Source organism: Meleagris gallopavo, chromosome 2 (assembly GCF_905368555.1).
Source record: "Meleagris gallopavo chromosome 2, MGAL_WU_HG_1.1, whole genome shotgun sequence".
NCBI lineage: Eukaryota > Metazoa > Chordata > Aves > Galliformes > Phasianidae > Meleagris > Meleagris gallopavo.
This window is the reverse complement of record NC_139405.1, coordinates 7,688,485-7,706,107: the sequence shown is the minus strand read 5'-3', so window position 1 is coordinate 7,706,107 and position 17,623 is coordinate 7,688,485. Positions and strand designations below refer to the sequence as shown.

Here is a 17,623-nt window from a genome sequence, read left to right as displayed (position 1 = left end):
ACTGTTTTGCTTTCTGAGCTTCTGACTTCCTGACGAGGCAGTTTGTGTACCAAAGCAGCAGCTAAACAGATGCTTGTATTACACTAAAGCTTTTCCACACAGCCCATCATTTCACCTTGCAAACATTAGAGTTACAATTGCACTGAAGCCTCTTTTGGTTTAGGCAACAGTGACATTTAACAGCTCTGTGAGAAATCCCCCATGGTACAATTTCATAATAGGCATCTTGCTCTGCTCCTGCAATGAAAAGCAACCGACTCCTTCTGAACAAGCAGCACTTTGAGCATCTCTTCCTATTCAAGGTGGGGAAGCAGCCCACAAACATTGCCTGCTCTCAGATTTCCCCTCAGCCACATCACCAAACTGGCTTTCAGGTGCCTTCTGGAGAACCATGCAACTGAGGAGGCTATTACAGAAGACTGAAACAACACAACGTTAGAACATACAAGAGATGGCACACAGGGAACTTACCAGTATTCTTCTGTTCTTTCAAGATTTCTACTCCGTGGAGAAGAAAAAAAATCTTGTATCTTGTTTAAAAGACAGACAAAATCCACCAACTTAAATCCCAGCAACTGCCAGACTGAGTGCCTTTGCTGTGCGCTTTTACTTCGGCAGTGGGTAAGCATTCTGACTAAACAGAGGCTGGCCCTGCCTTACGTCAGCTAGGTAAACACCACCGTGCTGCGCACCATTGGCTGAAGTCACAGCCTGCATCCTGCTTGTCATGCCATAAATTCATCACTCTCCAGCCCCAAAAAGGAAAAAAGGAACTAGAGGGTGTGTTGAAAGCTATCCTGCAGCCCAGTTCCCCCAGCAGTTCTTCAGTTTAGGCTCTCTGAGAATCACTGTTCTATTTCCTTCACAGCTCCTCTTACATAACTGTACCCGTGCATGCTATACCTTTCTTTTTATTTAAATCAGCACTTATTAGCCCAGCTAGCTTTTCTCACCTCCTACACAAAGCAATTTCTTAATACACTAAGAATTAAAACAGAAGAAAGTCTTCAGGTATTGCCAGCCTGGTTTTTGCTATTAGTAGTCCTGGATGCACAACGTTCCTGCACATAGCTGCTTTTGGATACTGGACTCATCTGGTCAATGATGCTGCAACAGCTTGTTCCTACAGGATGCACATCCAGAAAGGTAAATCTGCATGCACCAGATCAGGTTCTGAAATCACTGCATCAAGCCAGTGGGTCGGATCATTTAAATGCCTGAAGTGTAAAACGGTGATTGAGTTACAACAGCTTCCAAGTCACTACCTTGCAGAACTGATCATACCAACCTTCTTCCTCTTCTGCAAGATCCAGTGCAGCAGCTAAACATTTACATCAAGTTTTAAAATGTAGTTGTGATGAACTAAGCTGTTACACAGTTACCTTGCCTCGAATGAGGCGTACAGGCTGATGACTGGCATAACCAAATCTACAGTTGGCTGTGCTACAGAATCATAGAATGGCCAGGGTTGGAAGGGACCTCAAGGATACGAATCTCCAACCTCTGCCACATGCAGGGCCACCAACCTCCCCATCTAATACTAGACCAGGCTGCCCAGGGCCCCACTCAATCTGGCCTTGAACACCTCCAGGGATGGGACATCCACAGCCTCTTTGGGCAGCTGTTCCAGCACCTCACCTCTCTCTCTCTGTAAAGAGCTTCCCCCTGACATCCAACCTAAATCTTCCCTCCCTCAACTAAAACCATTTCGCCTTGTACTGCTGTTATCTACCCTTTCAAAGAGTTGGTTCCCCTCCTGTTTGTAGGCTCCCTTTAGGCATTGAAAGGCTGCAGTGAGGTCACCCCGCAGCCTTCTTTTCTCCAGGCTGAACAAGCCCAGCTCCCTCGGCCTGTCATCGTAGGGGAGGTGCTGCAGCCCCCTGATCATCTTCGTGGCTCTCCTCTGGACCCTCTCCAACAGCTCCCTGTCTTTCTTGTACTGGGGGCTCCAGACCTGGATACAGCACTGCAGATGAGGCCTCACAAGAGCAGAGTGGAGAGGGACAATCACCTCCCTGTCCCTGCTGGCAACCCCTCTTCTGATGGAGCCCAGGATTCCATTTGCTTTCTTTCTGAGCTGCAAGAGCACACTGCTGGCTCATGTTAAGTTTTTCCATCCACCAGGCCCCCCAGGCTGCTGATATTTTTGTTCAAAAGAGTTGGTGGATTTTGTCTGTCTTTTAAACAAGTTTGTTGATGATATTTCTGCTGCTTTTTCTAATAGCATACTGCACCACTGCAATTTTGCAAACACAGCTTCATGGATTGGTTTACTTGATCTGCTTCACAGCAAAGCTGTCTGCATTTTCAAAAGTTGTTTTACTCACTTTGTTTTTCAGCTGGATCTGTTTCCCAATTCAGCTCACAGCACGGCTGTGCAAACAGCTGCAGCAGCAGAACTGAAGGCATGATGGGGAGGTGCATTAGATGGGAGCACCCAGAGCTAACCACTGCCAAACTAGCTTTTGGTTCATAATGCTGTGATGCAGCACACGTTGCAACTCCATATCTGTAAGCTTCACTGCTGAGAATGAGGTTAATGCTTAGGTTCTTTTCCTCTCTCCTCCACCTGTACTCCACAGCTAACCTTCCTCAAAGTAATACTGTAAGGCTGTGCTGGTCTTGTCATCTGAAAAACTAAACTTCAGAACTCCCTGCCATAGGGATATTCTGGATAATAAAACCGTTTGGAGGCTCAACCATGCTCCCTCCCACCCCATCATGGATTACTAAGCACAGCAGAAGTGACTGACTCATAATCACCAAGCACAGAGGAGCACTTTAAAGAAACACCAATGTGCAAATTCTATCATTCCCACTTTGCTCTCGGCTTCTGGCCACCAAAGAGCACATGCTGCTCAATACTGATCTCAGATGGCATGGCCATTATCACAGCTCTCAGATTACCAAGCTGATAAAGCGATTAAAAAAAAAAAAAATCAACACAAACTCCAACTATTTTAACTCAAATTAGTTTCTTAAATCTATTTGTGAGTTAACTCTGTAAACAAGCTGCACCAGTGCCAGTGACAAGATCAGAACCTTCCAAGTGAATCTCATCAGTAAAGGCAGCAACTCATAGAGCCACATTTTGAGGTTCAAACTTGGTCCCCCTCTCATTCCGCTGCCAAGATCAGTACTCTCACTCTTCTGGTGCACAAGCTTAGCTTTTCCAGAGAAAAGAAATGAAGTAAAGCCTTCAAAAGGCACCTTGCATTATGGTGGAAGAGCTGTCTAATCCCAATCACCTTCAAGTATTTTACACTTTGCCCTGGCCCTTATAAGGCTAAGAGCTTTAATATTAATGACGGCTGTTTAAAAAACAAACAAGCAATCCCTAAAACATCATAACTGCATTAGCATCACTGCACATACAGGCATGGCAACAAAAAATACAGAGGTGCTCTGTAGCAGTGCATTCATTTAACTGCAGTGATCAGTTACATTGACATGAACATTTCTAGATTGGATTACTTTTCTCACAAAGGTCACAAGGCTTAAGTAGCACTGTTTCAAAAGAGTTCAGTCTGAAAAGTAGAACTTAATGTTAATTGGCTTCCAGGAGCTTTATTTTATTTCTTAATTTAAACAGAGCCCGGGTTAATAAACCTGTGGATTACCTTATGCTGCAGCCATAAAAGGTGGAGAATGAGCAACTGCAGCATTGGATATATCTTCTGCTTGGTCAACCCAGCTTCCCACATGTGACAATCCCCATTAACTTCCCTACATCCCACCTACCCCCCCATTATCTATGATCTATCCCATTCCTGAGGATAGTCTGCTAGCAGCCATACCCTTCACAATCCTTTTTTCACAGCTAATCATGCTCTAACTTAAAGCAGGGGGCTATCTGGGTTTATTTTACTCCAGCACACTTAAGTGGCCAGACAAAAACCTAGAACAAAAGTTCTAAAATACTATTTGCTTGCCTGTGCTTATTCATAGCCATGCTCTTCTCTCCTCTGTTCTTGACTCCTATTAAGAGAAGGTCTAATGATTTCTACTTCAGATAAGAACTGTGCTCTGCTTCAAGGATTGGAAGCAAATGCCTTATGTGTGCTCTCACCAGGCATGCTCTGACTTCCCCCGAAAAAGAGATGCTGCCAACCATGCTTGATCAAAACAATGAAACCTGCAGCTCAAGATATCACTGCTAATTTCATGAAGTGATGCTTAAATGCAGGGGAGGTTCTTTTCTTGAAGTTGTTAAAGAAAAAGGGCTGTAATCGTCATGTTCTTCTATCTGACTCACAAAGCAGATGCTGTACAGTTTGATATAATTACGTGATTCCACATGACATTCAAAATGAGCTTTAAGAGGAATGTACTTCTACCTGTACCAGTTAAAAAAGACAGAAGACTTGAAGATATGGATAAAGGGCAATGCTATGTCCACTAACATGTGGACAACTGAGAAAGAAGAGTAGCAAATGTCTTATCTCAGAGTTCACCTGATCAGTATCCTAATGCTTCAAGAAAGACATTTTAAACACACAACTGTTGATAATTTTTTTTTTTTAAGTAAATAGACAGGGAGTGAAATTAAAGCCCAACAGAGGATAAATGCTCAAAATCAATTGCACATAAGATAACGAGGAAAAAGGGACTACAGGAAACAGTATGAGCAAAAACTTGGAAGAACAAGGTCTGTAGCAGTCCCAAGGGGAAATAGATTCATCACTGAATGCCAAACATGCACTATACACCACCTTACCTCTGTTTCCCATGGAGTCAGAGTCTGAGCTATGACCAGAGCTGATGATACTCCAAAAAAGACAGTTCCCATGCACTGGAAAGTATTGGCTCCATTACGGGTATACAGGGTAAAAAGAAAGGATGGAAGATTACTGCCTTACCAGTCCCATTAATCTTTCATTGTGTTACGCCACACGTAATCTCTGCGCGAGGAATTCCCATGTTATATAGTTAATAAAGTCATACTACAGTGTTTTAAGGAGATTAAGGGGTGAAAGCAGCCTGAAGCCAAGAACATGCTAATTAGAGTATACAATAGAAACGTTAATCGAGTAATCTGCAGGAAGAGGAGGAGGGAAGGAAATGACCTAATTCCCTGCACTACTGAGTGGTGCCTAATGGCAAGAAGAAAATTCTTTCAAGGGCCAAGCAAACAAAGGTCCATTGTTAGAGTTTTCAGAGAAGAATGCTTTGCTCTATCTCATGCTGTTTTAACGTGAAGGATAGATGGTACAGCTTTATGTACCATACTGACCACTTCTGGAAGGGGTCAGGAGAGGATAATTAGATTTGCAGGACAGTAAGTAAAAGAGTCCCAAATAGAATCTCAAGTTAAGGCACATCAAACTCTCCTTCCAAAAAGATCTGCCATCTCTACAACGTTGGTCATCCAACAGCCATGGTGTGTCTTAGGCAACTGTGGAGCAATCCATTGCTGAACCTGCAAGAACCTAGTCACAGAAGCTATAAATTACACTGCAAGAAGCATTTCCCATGGCTTGAGTCATCCTTAGCCATTGGATGAACATAGCACACACCTCTTATGAAGTCCTGTTCCACTCTTAGAGATTTGTGCGCCTCCTCCTGAGGTGAACTGAGAAAGCCCTTCGTTGATTTAAGTACAGCACGTTACCATCAATGCATATTCCATCTTGCAGACCAAAAGCATAACTGGCCCACTGTCTCAAGGCTGGTTTCTATTTTAGCAGGCACATGTGGCCTTTGGCATTCTATCCGTTCAGTACCTCCAAATTCCTGCTGGGGAGAGACCCCACCAAAAAGAGTGCATTCTAGATTACTCATCGTTGGACTGAGAACGTATTTCACAGTTAATCTTACTGTAAGCTGAAGGAACCTCCAGCAGTACTGAAGAAACATCTGCAGGTTGGCAGGACTATTGACAAAACAGTCAGTCAAGAATTAATCCTAGTTCTAATTCTACACTGATTCTAGATGGAGTGATATGATGTAAAATATAATAACAAAAGCTAACTCCGAAAGTTTCCAATGATATCAACAATATTTTCTGTCTGAGATTCAAAACAAGAGAATCCTACGAGATTTTAAATTCAGGTCTCCCTCAAATAAGCCATCTGGTACTACAGGTTTGTCACCTTTACCCTTCTTCATTATGCACCAAAAATCAGAACAATGCCTGTATGTTTCCAAAAGGCTGAGTCAATCTCTTTCTTATGAGGAACTTCACAGAATCACAGGATAATCCAGGACCCCAGGATGTCATTTAGTCCAACCTCCTGCTCAGAGCAGAAGCTCATTTCCCCGATGTCAAGTTATTACAGCAAGAGACTGTGAGCTTTAAGCATGAAATGGCCCCTCAAGACATGCCTTCCCTTGGGAAACAGGAAAAGCATATTGAATGGCAGAGAACTGCAGATGAAAGAAGACTTCCAAACCAATCTGGAGCTTCATCTTTGTTGACAGCCTTCCTATGCTAGTTTGTTTCACCATTTGCCTGAAGCAAAATGTTTAGCAAGAACTACTGCAGAGAGCTCACTGTAGACACACCAAAGATTGTGTGGGCTAATTATGCATTTGAAAGGATGAGAGCCACAACATCCCTTCAATATCACTTCAAGAAAAGTGCGTTCCATGTAACTGTGCAAGCATCGGCATCACAGAACTTTATTCACAGCAATCATTGCTCAAATAAGACATTTTGGATTTTACCTGCTCTTGAGACAGTCCTTCGTCTGGCCTCTCAAGAATGGTCTGAAATATCTGAAGTGCCAGATTCCCAAAATCCAAGGCAGAGAAGTTAATACTGAAGAGAACATTACTTTCCCAAAAGGTCAAACTCGTGTAAGCAATTTGCTAAGTCAGAAGCATACAGATGTTGTTGCACTGGGCTTCTATCCAAGAAAGTAACCTCGAGGGGTCTTTTTTTGGTTTTTGTTTTGTCTTTTAATTCTCCAGGAACATTTCTGGACGTTGAAAACCTTGCAAACTAAATGCCATACCTGCAAATCCAATTAACATCGGCTACAGACAAGTACTTCCTCAAAGAACTTTGTGAGTTGTGAGTTCTTTGAAGAGCAGAACTTGGATTCACTGAACTTCAGGTATTAGTTTCTCTAGATTAAGAAACAGAGTCCCAATTCAAATTCATTTCCACTATGTATTTTTCCTGCTTGCAAAACTTAAAGGTACCTGCTAGTAGGACTAGCTGAACCTGCAATACCTGTAAGTTTTCATTCCCACAAAGTGAGATCGTTCGATCAGAGACTTCTTCAGAGAAAGTTAAGAGAGCATGTTGCTAGAAGCGTTCACACATCTTTACTTCACTTTTAGTATGAAAAAAACCATTTCATATAGACCAAAAATAGACAAAAGTATTCAGTTATGGAAATTCAGCTATGAGATGTTGGCTCTCCAAACTCACTTTCAAGCAAATCTTAGGAAGGACAGAGTTTAAAAACTATTTAGTACAGTTTCTATTCAACTCCCACATTACAAAAATTACTATCTTAAAACAAGGCATATACTTTTCCACTTTGAGAAGTTGTGAAGTATGAAAGTTAAGTTCATCCAATAGTTTCTCTCCGCTTTATTCTTAATTTCTCACCACCCTGTTATTACACTCCTGACACTCAGCATTTCAACTGTAAGTTCATTTGTTGTTCTAGTAAAACAAACAACAAACAGACATGTTGGATAATCTCCATCTTGCACAAGAACATCCCAAGTTTGTAGTTCATGCATGAACATTTGGTAACTTACAGCTAATTGATGTACAATCTTGCTCTATTCCTCCTTCTCTTCAAGCTTCAAACAGCCTTCGTGTAAGGTACAAAACACATCTCTTCCTAAACATATCACCTCCAGCATTTACATATAAAAGCGTGTGACCTACATACCTCTGGGTGGATGTCAGAGGTCTGCCTACCCCCTATAAGCCCAGCATCAATGTTCCACAGTGGCCTGACAGAACATACTGCAGCCCCACGCACAAGTTAAATGGCTAGTTGGGCTGCAGTTTCCCATATTTCTGACATTCAAGCATGTCTTTCTAGGAATATTTTAAATCACGTCATATGAGATCAGGTGCAGAAGAAAGGATACATTAAGCAAGGATCTGAGAGAAAAGACTTGGTTTCTTCACGCATATAAGTTTCTAATAACACTGTATTTCAGTACTTCCAAATACATTAAAAGCTGTATCTCAACTAATAAGGTTAGAAAGCTTGTATGCTAACACCTGTAGCTATACATAAACACAAAACTAATTTTATGAACTTATTTTCTTGTTACTATCCTTCCACAGCCAGCAATGCAAACAGACCAAGTTTCCAGTTTCTCCACCTCCTCATGTTTCTTTGGATCACTTACCAGTTCCCACTTTGTAATGGCTCAGAGAAAAAAACCTCATGCTATTTGATAATACATTTTTTTCCTCCTTATCTATATTTAAGGAGGAGCAATACTTCACTTCCTGCACTTCTAATCCAATTTGGCTAAGAGGTTTGCTGCTTATAAAAATAGGCAGTTGCACTCAAGAGGATGCAACAGCCATTCGTTCACCTCACATGGGCACTAACACTTAGCAATACGCAGGTCATTCTCCAGTACTGGTAAGAAGTCAGTGCTAGGGATTCCTTCCCTAAATTTTACCCTTAGGTTGAGATAGGAATCCAGTGCACTGTCCACATGTACAAAGCAAGAGCTGGTAGGTGCTCTGGATTCTTTTCTACCACTCTCAGTGCAGCAACAATTCAAGCACAACTTTGCAGAGGGACAGAGCATAGAGAGGAACAAAACCTTCAAGCTTTTTCTTGAAATTTCAACCAGAAAGAAAGAAAATACTATTACAGCAATGATGGTATGGTGGGAATAGCTGTGGCCTCAAAAACACAACCATTAAAGTATTATGGATAGTCTTTTGAGATAGAACTTCTGGTACTACTGTGCATATTCTCACAAAAAAAAAAAAAAAGCCAAACAATGACTAAACCAAAGAGATTGAGAGCAGAAATCATTCTTCTACAAGCACTTAAGTGACTTTGACCTGACAGTATAGCTCTTAGTTGTGTTTAACACTTGAATGTGGAGATACCTTGAAACTTTCAACTATAACTCAAGTTTACGATTGACTATCTACAAAGAAAAATGTGACCGTCAAATAAAAGAAACTATCCAACTGAATAAGGCAAGTGCTTTCTTTTTGAGTTAGCACACTCACCAGCAAGTCCTCAAAAGGCAAAATATTTTCAAGCATTTTCAGGCAGGACCTGTTTTTCAGAAGCACCCAGAACACCTTCCAGCAGTAGTCAGTGTGCACTCATTGCTACACAGCATCAACCATTCAGCAGGTAGTTTCATGGCCTGCCCTTGCGTTTACCAGGGTGGCCAGTCACGTCACTCACTCTAATGAAATTACATTTGTGAGACAGCAATTTGACTCTTCTTAATTCTACCAGTGAGGAAGGTGCTCCTGGAGACAAACAAGTTCTTCTTTGATCATCTGAAGACAGTGGAATTCTGTCTGAAAGCAAACATACAACAAGCGGCCTAGAAACTGGTAATATTTGTAGGACTGAGATTTGGGGGACACAAGCTCAGTATATTTCTCATCATCCAATGCAGGTTTACTTATTTCCCACAAAATGTTTTCAAGCAACACAACTCCAGAAAGTCTTCTGGAAAAAACAAAAAATCCAAACCCACAAGAAATGCATGTTAAAGCTGCATCCTAGCTAAGACTCCGAATCCCTGTGGATACTTCAAAAATGCCTGAAGAAGCCTCACACCAGCTGCAGTTGAGCAGTTACAGATTAGCCTACAGATCTGCATGAGCTCATACATGAAAGAAAACTCGCATCTCTTTACCTTTTCATGCATTTCTCAGACACGCAGAGACAAATGCAGAATACCTTACACTGGCAAATTCACTTCTAGCAATGGCTTTGGTTTTTACAGGTCATTTTTAACTGGTAACAGTTGACACAGCTGTACTTTACAGAGTTTGGAAATAATTTTGTACGGCTTACAGCAACCGGTCATTTACAAACCAAAATGATTTGTTAATATACTACAGACTTCTTCCTTCCTGAACCTTGAGAAACAGCTCGAGAGAAAACTCAACTTTGACCCTGTGTGCACCTCAGAAATTCATATCAGCATCTGATATGTTATTGCTTGGGCATCTGTTCTCAAGTATACCAAAGAAACCTTAAGTCCTTTTCAAGCATTAGCTTTTTTTAGTACAGAAGTGCTATTTACTTGCCCTTTAATAGCCAGCTGTTTAAGTACAGACTGATTAATTGCCAGAAATCTGGCTCTTCAGAAATAACTCTTTGCAAGTTCTTCAGGACAGACCAGCCCCCTCAGGACTGACATTGTTCATGAATTTCTCTTCAAATCACTAACAGCTGTTCACATTGAGCACATCAGTGTTTCAGTCACGTGCACTCGTAAGGGTTTGCAGAAGTCCTGCTCTCAGTTTGCAAGCTTTATTAGTTACTCTGCTACTTAGGGGATGCCGTGTCAACCACGCACAGAGCAGAATGTATGGCAGAGGTACAAACAGCCATAGTAGCCACATCCACCTATGTTAGGAAGTCACTACTCAGACTTAGCTGGCTTAAAACCAGTTGTAAAAGTAACATATCTTCTCTAAACAAAGACGACTTTCTCTGGCTTCACAGTCACTGTTGTACTTGAAAGTCTGAAGTCATTCTGCACCTTCAGCGTTTTACTGATGGAAGCGTGTGAATTACGTGTCCCAGGCACAAACTCCAAACTACACAAATAAATACAGTGCTGTCACAAGCTAACCCTCCTATAGCCTTGTTTATACTGTGCAGTTCTTGCCTGTACACAGCACTGCTGGGACAAAAGGATGCCAGATCAGCAGGGCACCAACACGGAAATAATACCTATGCTAAGGAACATTACAGAACTCCAGCTCCAATTATTAGTTTACTTATTAGTAGCCCCATTCAAGTCATTTTTTTTCTCTTTGTAAGGGAGAAATTTCATTTTAATTGTTTAAAAAAAAAAAAGCCAATAGAAAGGGGCAAATAGAGGAAAATTTGATATCCTAGTAAGTCTTTGCTCTAAAACCAATCTGCAACTCTATGTTTTCATCTTGAAATTATGCTTTAATAGCAGTGGGAAAGAGCTTAGAAACATCATGTAGACAGCTGTACCATTTTTATCACATTTAAAATCTAACCAAGTACCTATCTCATATTAGAAATGAGAAACAAATACTTACTCAAACAAATACTTACATAGAAGTTTATCTGCAAAGTAAAAAAGGCTGCAATCTGCATCCCCAAAGCTATATGACTTCACCCATATATGCTGAAGACTGACAGATTTATATTTATTTGCAAGAATAAAAGTTAAAAATATAAAGATTAAGTGCAGTAGAGAACTCATGTCCTCTACTACAGGTTGGAATCATTCCAGTCAGAAATGCACAGAACAATCTGAAACCATTCCAACATACAGAAGATGCTATCCCTTGGAAAGCTTCAGCCCTCTGCATAACTGCTTGCAAACTCTACACACTTCAGATGGTTTTTACTGTGGCACAGATGAAGACTTGCCCATTAAATTTTAATAAATGTTTGCAGCCCTTAAGCTTAGCCAAAGCAGAATATTGCAGCAAGATCCTCTAAAGGATAAGTGTTTTGGTTTTGTTGTGTTGTTTTTTTTTTTTAAAGCATGCCAAAACCATTGGTTAAAAGGATAACCTAAACAAAGCCATTGTTAAAGTAAAGCTACATCATACCATGGCTGGAGCAGCTACACAACTGGTCAGAGAAGAAAGATTATTTCCTGGCACAGTAATGTAGCAACAGACTGAGTTCTTTCTCTCTTTTTGTTATTACACTAAGCCTTCACAGTGTTTCACAAAAATAAAACCGAGGTTTGCAGCTCATCTGCAAACAATCAATTGAACTGAGCAGCAGGACTTTGTTTCTCAGTATATTATGCCAAAAAAAAAAAAAAAAAGTAAAAGCATACTTAGCAAGGAAAAGGAATTAGACTGCTACTTCTGCTCTTGTTCACCTGCCTGGTCACCTCACCAAACCTGATATCCAAGTCATATTTATTACCTGCAAGTAAGTATTGAGCTCCACTGGAGCCAACCAAATTAACCGGCATAAGCAAGATGGCTATCAGCCTGCCCAAGCAAGACCGTACTAGAGCAGATCTGGGCTGAACACGTAATTTAATTCACTGCTCTGATTTTGGATAAGCCCCAGACATTCAGGATGGTTACGGAAACAGCACTCAGTGCCAGCTACAGTACTTCAGTCGTGCACTGTTTGACTGAAGAGGTGAAGCACTCAGAAGCCAGGAACCTTTGAGATTCTCCAGCACTCAGCTTCACTAACAACTGTATTCCACAGCTCTTATGGAAGCAAAGTCTTGCTAAGTTTGTTGCAAGTATACTGGCTTATATGCAAGTACTTGAGCACTGTAAATGTTCTCTGACCCGTTCTGTCTTGTTAGAGACTATTCCTATACTAATAGGTGAAGCTTTTGAACTGATAATACAAAGCTCCACTAGTTACAGTATTTTTTAAGCTCTAGATAATACTGTATTATCTGACAAGCTCCACTTTCAAATACAGCAGCACTGTCAAGTATTGTGAAATAAAAATTTCCTTGGAAGAGAAACTTGACAGAAAACAGAGGCATGGTGGAATCTACAGCTGATCTGAAACTGGAAGAGCTATGCAGCATTAATCAAGTCCAATTCATTTAAAAAAAAAAAAAAAGTCATGACGTTGAGTTTTCTATACTTAAAGTGTTCCAGGTTGTTCACCACCTATACAGGCTGCTCACAACCAGCTTTAGGATTTAGGCAGTTTAAATAAAAATAGCAGCCACTGACGTAATGATACCTTTGATCGTGAAAAACATCATTATGATTACCATCTCATGCCTACTGGCTCTGATCCCCCAAGATGTAAGGTAAAACTGTAAACATTTTCAAAGTCATATGCCAAGTCATCTTGTTATTAATCACACCCATTGGATTTGAGCTTGCATTCTCACTTTCACTAGACTTAGTTTTGCTATCAAAGCTGGTCTAAGCAAGCAAAAGATGATGTTCTCGTAACACTCCTTTATTACTTTTGTGCAAACAACGAGGTGGCAGCAGTTGTCCAAAAGACAAGAGAGTAAAAAAAAAAAAAAAAGAGCCACATACATTCAGTGACAGAGCTACTAAAAGCAGAATAAACATTTTAAGCCTACCACATCAAAAGTGCATACTGCCAGGCTAATGACAAAGTTCAAGATTCAGCTCCCTGAACCTCTTTGAAAGGAATTTGATCGCAGTCTTCCACGAGGTTGGTGAGAAATGTCTCCTCCTTGCTGGAAAGTCGTGGTCAGCAGATCCAGAGCAAAGAAGTGTGCATGCTGCAAAACTCAGAGCCCAGGAGTGGGGCTGCATGCAAACAGGCCAGGGAGACAAGAGGGAGAAGCAAGACAGCAGGGACTGCGATATTATACCAGCTCAGAACCTCTGGAAACAGTCTTCAGTAGAAATTCAATGTTAGGGAACAAGGAAATATGGCTCGGTAGAGCTAAACAGTCAGATCTCTTGTCAGCAGTTTTATAAAAGCTGGGGCAGTAAGTGTAAGAAGACAGTCAGGAACAACTTAAGGCACTTCTTCTCCACCCACTTTAAAAAGGCAGTGTTAAGGGAACAAATATAGTTATGGTCAGTAACAGCAAGACAACACTAATAGTTTGTATTGTTCTACACTTGTATTTCTAGCACCTAACCTTAAAATCTGAGGGGCTAAATAAAAGGGATATCTTAAGGGAATGTAGACGATTGTTAGATGTAGTTACCTTTCTCTTCGAGATTTTCATTTATGGAAGTTCAGTGCAAGAAGAAATGTTTGCTCTCTTAGAGCAACTGTACAGATGTAAACTCACCGTGTCCAAGAACCGCAAGATCGTAACCGCACTTCCACTTGGATTTACGATACATAACCAAAAGCCAGGCTTGCAGAGGGAAAATGACCTGCTGATGATGGTGGCTGTCAACAATGGATGCAGATCAATTAGCTGCTAGTGTAGACAGGACAAGATTTTTCAACACTGTGAGAGAAAGTGAGAGCGAGACCATATGGTTAAGCCCCATCCACATTAGCACCAAACAGCTAGCATCACCATTTGAGAACAGTCGGCTGGAAGAGGCAGAGCCAGGAAATCTACCTGTTGCTCCAGCCACTGTAAAGAAGAATGGGTACGCAGAGACTTATCGATGTTGGCTCAGTGTCTGAACAAATAGACATTTTAAGAGAAGGAATTCTTCTGTTAATAGCATTTCTCTGAACGTGGCACGTGTTACACCCAATCGATACTCCTAGCACACAGCAGCTCAAACATTCAGTTGTCCAAAATTTTTCAGTGAATGCAGATACCAGTCTGTTCAAGCATGCTCAAGACTTACAAAAAAAAAAAGCACAAAATTCTGGAGTGATACTGAGTAATTCCAAGTTATACATTGACAGGAGATCGGTAGTAATGCCAGTAGACACTGCATGCTGTTTGTATGCTGTTCAAGACTATTCAAAACGAAAAGATTAAAGTGCTGCCTTTAACTTCAAACTGCTCGGGGCAGGGGGAGCAGAAGGGGCTGGACTAGATGATTTCCAAAGATCTCTTCCAAAGCAGCTTCTATTCATTGGGAACCTGGTCACTAGTACAGAGATACAAACCTTGTGTGCAAAGACAGGAGCACTCCATCACAGAACTATTATTTACCACCTGTTCTCCTCACCTATTCTGTAGGAATGCCTGCACCAGGTTACAGCTGACCTACAGCAGGATTTCAACCTGTGGTTAATCAATTTCAAGACAGCATAAAGTACCACTGCCTTGCATTTAGGCAACATTTTTGCACAGCCACGTTATGGTGTTCACAGATTGAATCCCAGACCTATTCCTCAATTGGATTCACTACGTTCCATGTACGTGCCTGTAAACAGACAGGAACAGAGAACTCGATGCAGCTGACTGCACATTTGTTTCCAAAAAAGAACAAAATTAGTGCCTTTTTTTTTTTTAATGAATGCACTAATTAATAACGAGATTACGGGAAGCAGTTTGTTCTTCAGCAGCACTTAAAAGCTGTGTTTAATCTTGAAAAAGCAAGGAAACATAGCCACTCCTATTCTTCACCTTGAAGTCGATTCTTGTTTTTTTTTTACACGCACCCTTTTACTCAAATTGTTTTGCTCCTTCACGTAACAAAAACTAGCAAAAAAGATGACTTAGTACAACAAAAAACTTACTCTGTTTATATAAAGAAAGTTTGAAAATTAGTTTGAAAATAAGCACAGTAACTGCAATAAACTAAAAACTTTCAATTTGGTCTTGGATACAAAAGCAGGTTTGCAACAGTTTTTTTATTCTGTCTTCAGTCATTTTTTTGTACTTTGACTGTTTAGTCATTTCTTGTACTTTCTTTCTATAGGACAATTTTTCTGTTTGTCTTTGCTACATTCAGAGATCTGGGAGCAGGCACTGAACTACAAGCTATGCCTGAACACCAAACAACTGAAATTAGGCAAAGAAGTTAAGCCTAACAAAAACCACTGATGCCAGAAGGACTAACGAGTAATTCCCACATATGTCAAGTATTAATGAGGAACACAGAACTGCTTGGGATTTCAAATCCCTCTGCAACAAGAGACCCCTCCCTCTCTTCCCAGTTTAGGAGCCTTTGAAGAACTAAGCAAACTTTGCTCTAGCAACATTAACAGAGGGTGCAGTTGCAAACCAGAAACCAGAACAGATCGGCATTTAATAAGAGGCACAGGAAAACTATAAGAGGGGGAGGGGGAAAACACCAGGCTCTGTTGAGTGCCACGCTCTTCCACATCAGCATAATAGAAGGGAATCCTGCTTTGCTCCGAGGGCGATGAGCCACCTGGCCAGAAGCCATGCTTATGTGCAGCTACTTGGCCCTGAGGGTTGAAAATAAAAGATGAACAGCCAAAATATGAAGCCAACAGACACAGCTGTCAGGCAGGGATCAGCAGACCTGATGACTGTGGTACTACAAACAAACCAAGCCATGCTGTTTTGCACCGTGCCCCATTCTTTCTCCCAGTTATTTCCTTCCTCCCCTTGTCTACTACCACAACTACTACTTGCTCTGTTTCTCTCCCTTACTTCATCTCTTTTGTCTCTTCAGAGTCTAACATCTTACAGGCTTGGATTTGTACAGCATAGAAGCACTGCAAAACAGAAACCCACAATTTTTGGTACTGTGTGGACTAAGATTAGCTGACAGTAAGTCCTTTGTCGCCTCAGATTTTTACTAAATTCAAGTTTCTTGAAGAATAGCTGAAGGACTTTGCTTATAACGTTATTTTTACTCACAGTGTGCCCATCACTGTGAAAGTCAGGAGCTCAAAAATATTTCAGTATGCTGATTTAGCTCCCATAAATGGAGAGTTTGGCCACTGCAAAGATGCCTGATCCACAGCTCTCCCTCACATCAGTGGTCTCTAGACAGGCAAATAAACACCGTCAAGATCCTCCCACAAATTCCCAGAGGGAGAAGAAATTAAACTGATAGGCTGGATGGAACAGATCTAAGAAATATCAGTAATGGTAGCTGGAAAAATCTAAAATTAAAGTCACTCTGGTTTTGATGCTTTCGGTACACACAGTACATTAAATTTGGCATAAGCCCAGTGGAACATGAAGTACTTGTGGACAATGTCTGCCAAGAGCTAGAAATATAGCAGTCTTTAAAGGACAAACAGAAAGCTTCAGACCATTTCTACTTTATGCATCTGAAAAAGAATTAAATCAAGGTGATCTTTCTGAGGGAACATTCGTATTAAATCTAATTGGCACGCTTCGTGAAATTGAGCATATGCCAACTGGCAGAGTAACTGCATTTACCATTTTATAATTTGTTCCACTTGTGACAAAGGTTACAAACAGATGTTGTGAACCTCATATAGAAATCACTGTGCTTTCCTCCTAAGCACCGTGGCTCAGGCAAGTTCTGTACCTGCTCCTTGGTCACACGCCTCAACGCCTGACACAGTCAAAGCAGAAGAAAGAAATGAGAATTGTGAACTTTGGGAACTCACACTGTGCTATCAGTTTATTCACCCAGCTTCGCCTGTATCGGTACTTCATTAGTTTACATATCTCAGAGCTGAGCAAGATTTGATTAGGAACCAAATGCTAATTTTCATTTCTGTAGCAGCCTCCAAACATCAGCAAATCAAGCATCAACACACCTGTGAGTTTCTTAACTTCTATCAAAATGAAGGCAAGGATACGAGCTTAACATCCATCTGGGGCTTCACGGTCACCATCCTCACAAACAGATCCCTCCCTCAACTTTGCAGGACCTAATAAAAGAAAAGAACACTAAGCTCCTAGTTGGATAGCACAGCAGAGCACAACTCCTCATGATGTTTTCTCTTATTTCATTAGGGACAGCTTACATGTCCCTCCCCCACACCTCCCTGGGATCTGGAAGGGAATGTATCCCTCCCATGCTTTCAGAGGGGCCCCATCCCTATCCCTGGCTGGGTAACAGGAGAAAAAAACACAACCTTATATCTGACATCAGAGCAAGGCAGGGAGAAAAACCTTGGCCATCTCTACACATAAGCCAAGT

At 41.2% G+C, this 17,623-nt stretch overlaps 1 protein-coding gene across 5 annotated transcripts in view; it reads right to left on the bottom strand.

Annotated features, from left to right (window-relative positions):
• The window catches only part of PELI1 (pellino E3 ubiquitin protein ligase 1), a 48,298-nt gene that overhangs the window by 17,294 nt on the left and 13,381 nt on the right, over positions 1 to 17,623 (bottom strand). For 2 of the 5 annotated variants that reach the window (XM_085218785.1, XM_085218786.1), the window contains exon 2: positions 13,903 to 14,067. The exons of 2 other annotated variants lie outside the window; for them this stretch is intronic. In XM_085218785.1, the coding sequence (XP_085074911.1) occupies positions 13,903 to 13,957 (55 nt within the window). In that variant the 5' untranslated portion in view covers positions 13,958 to 14,067. Of the gene's footprint in view, positions 1 to 471; positions 601 to 13,902; positions 14,068 to 17,623 lie in introns of those variants that run through there. One more of the 5 variants, XM_085218789.1, reaches the window with a different exon arrangement.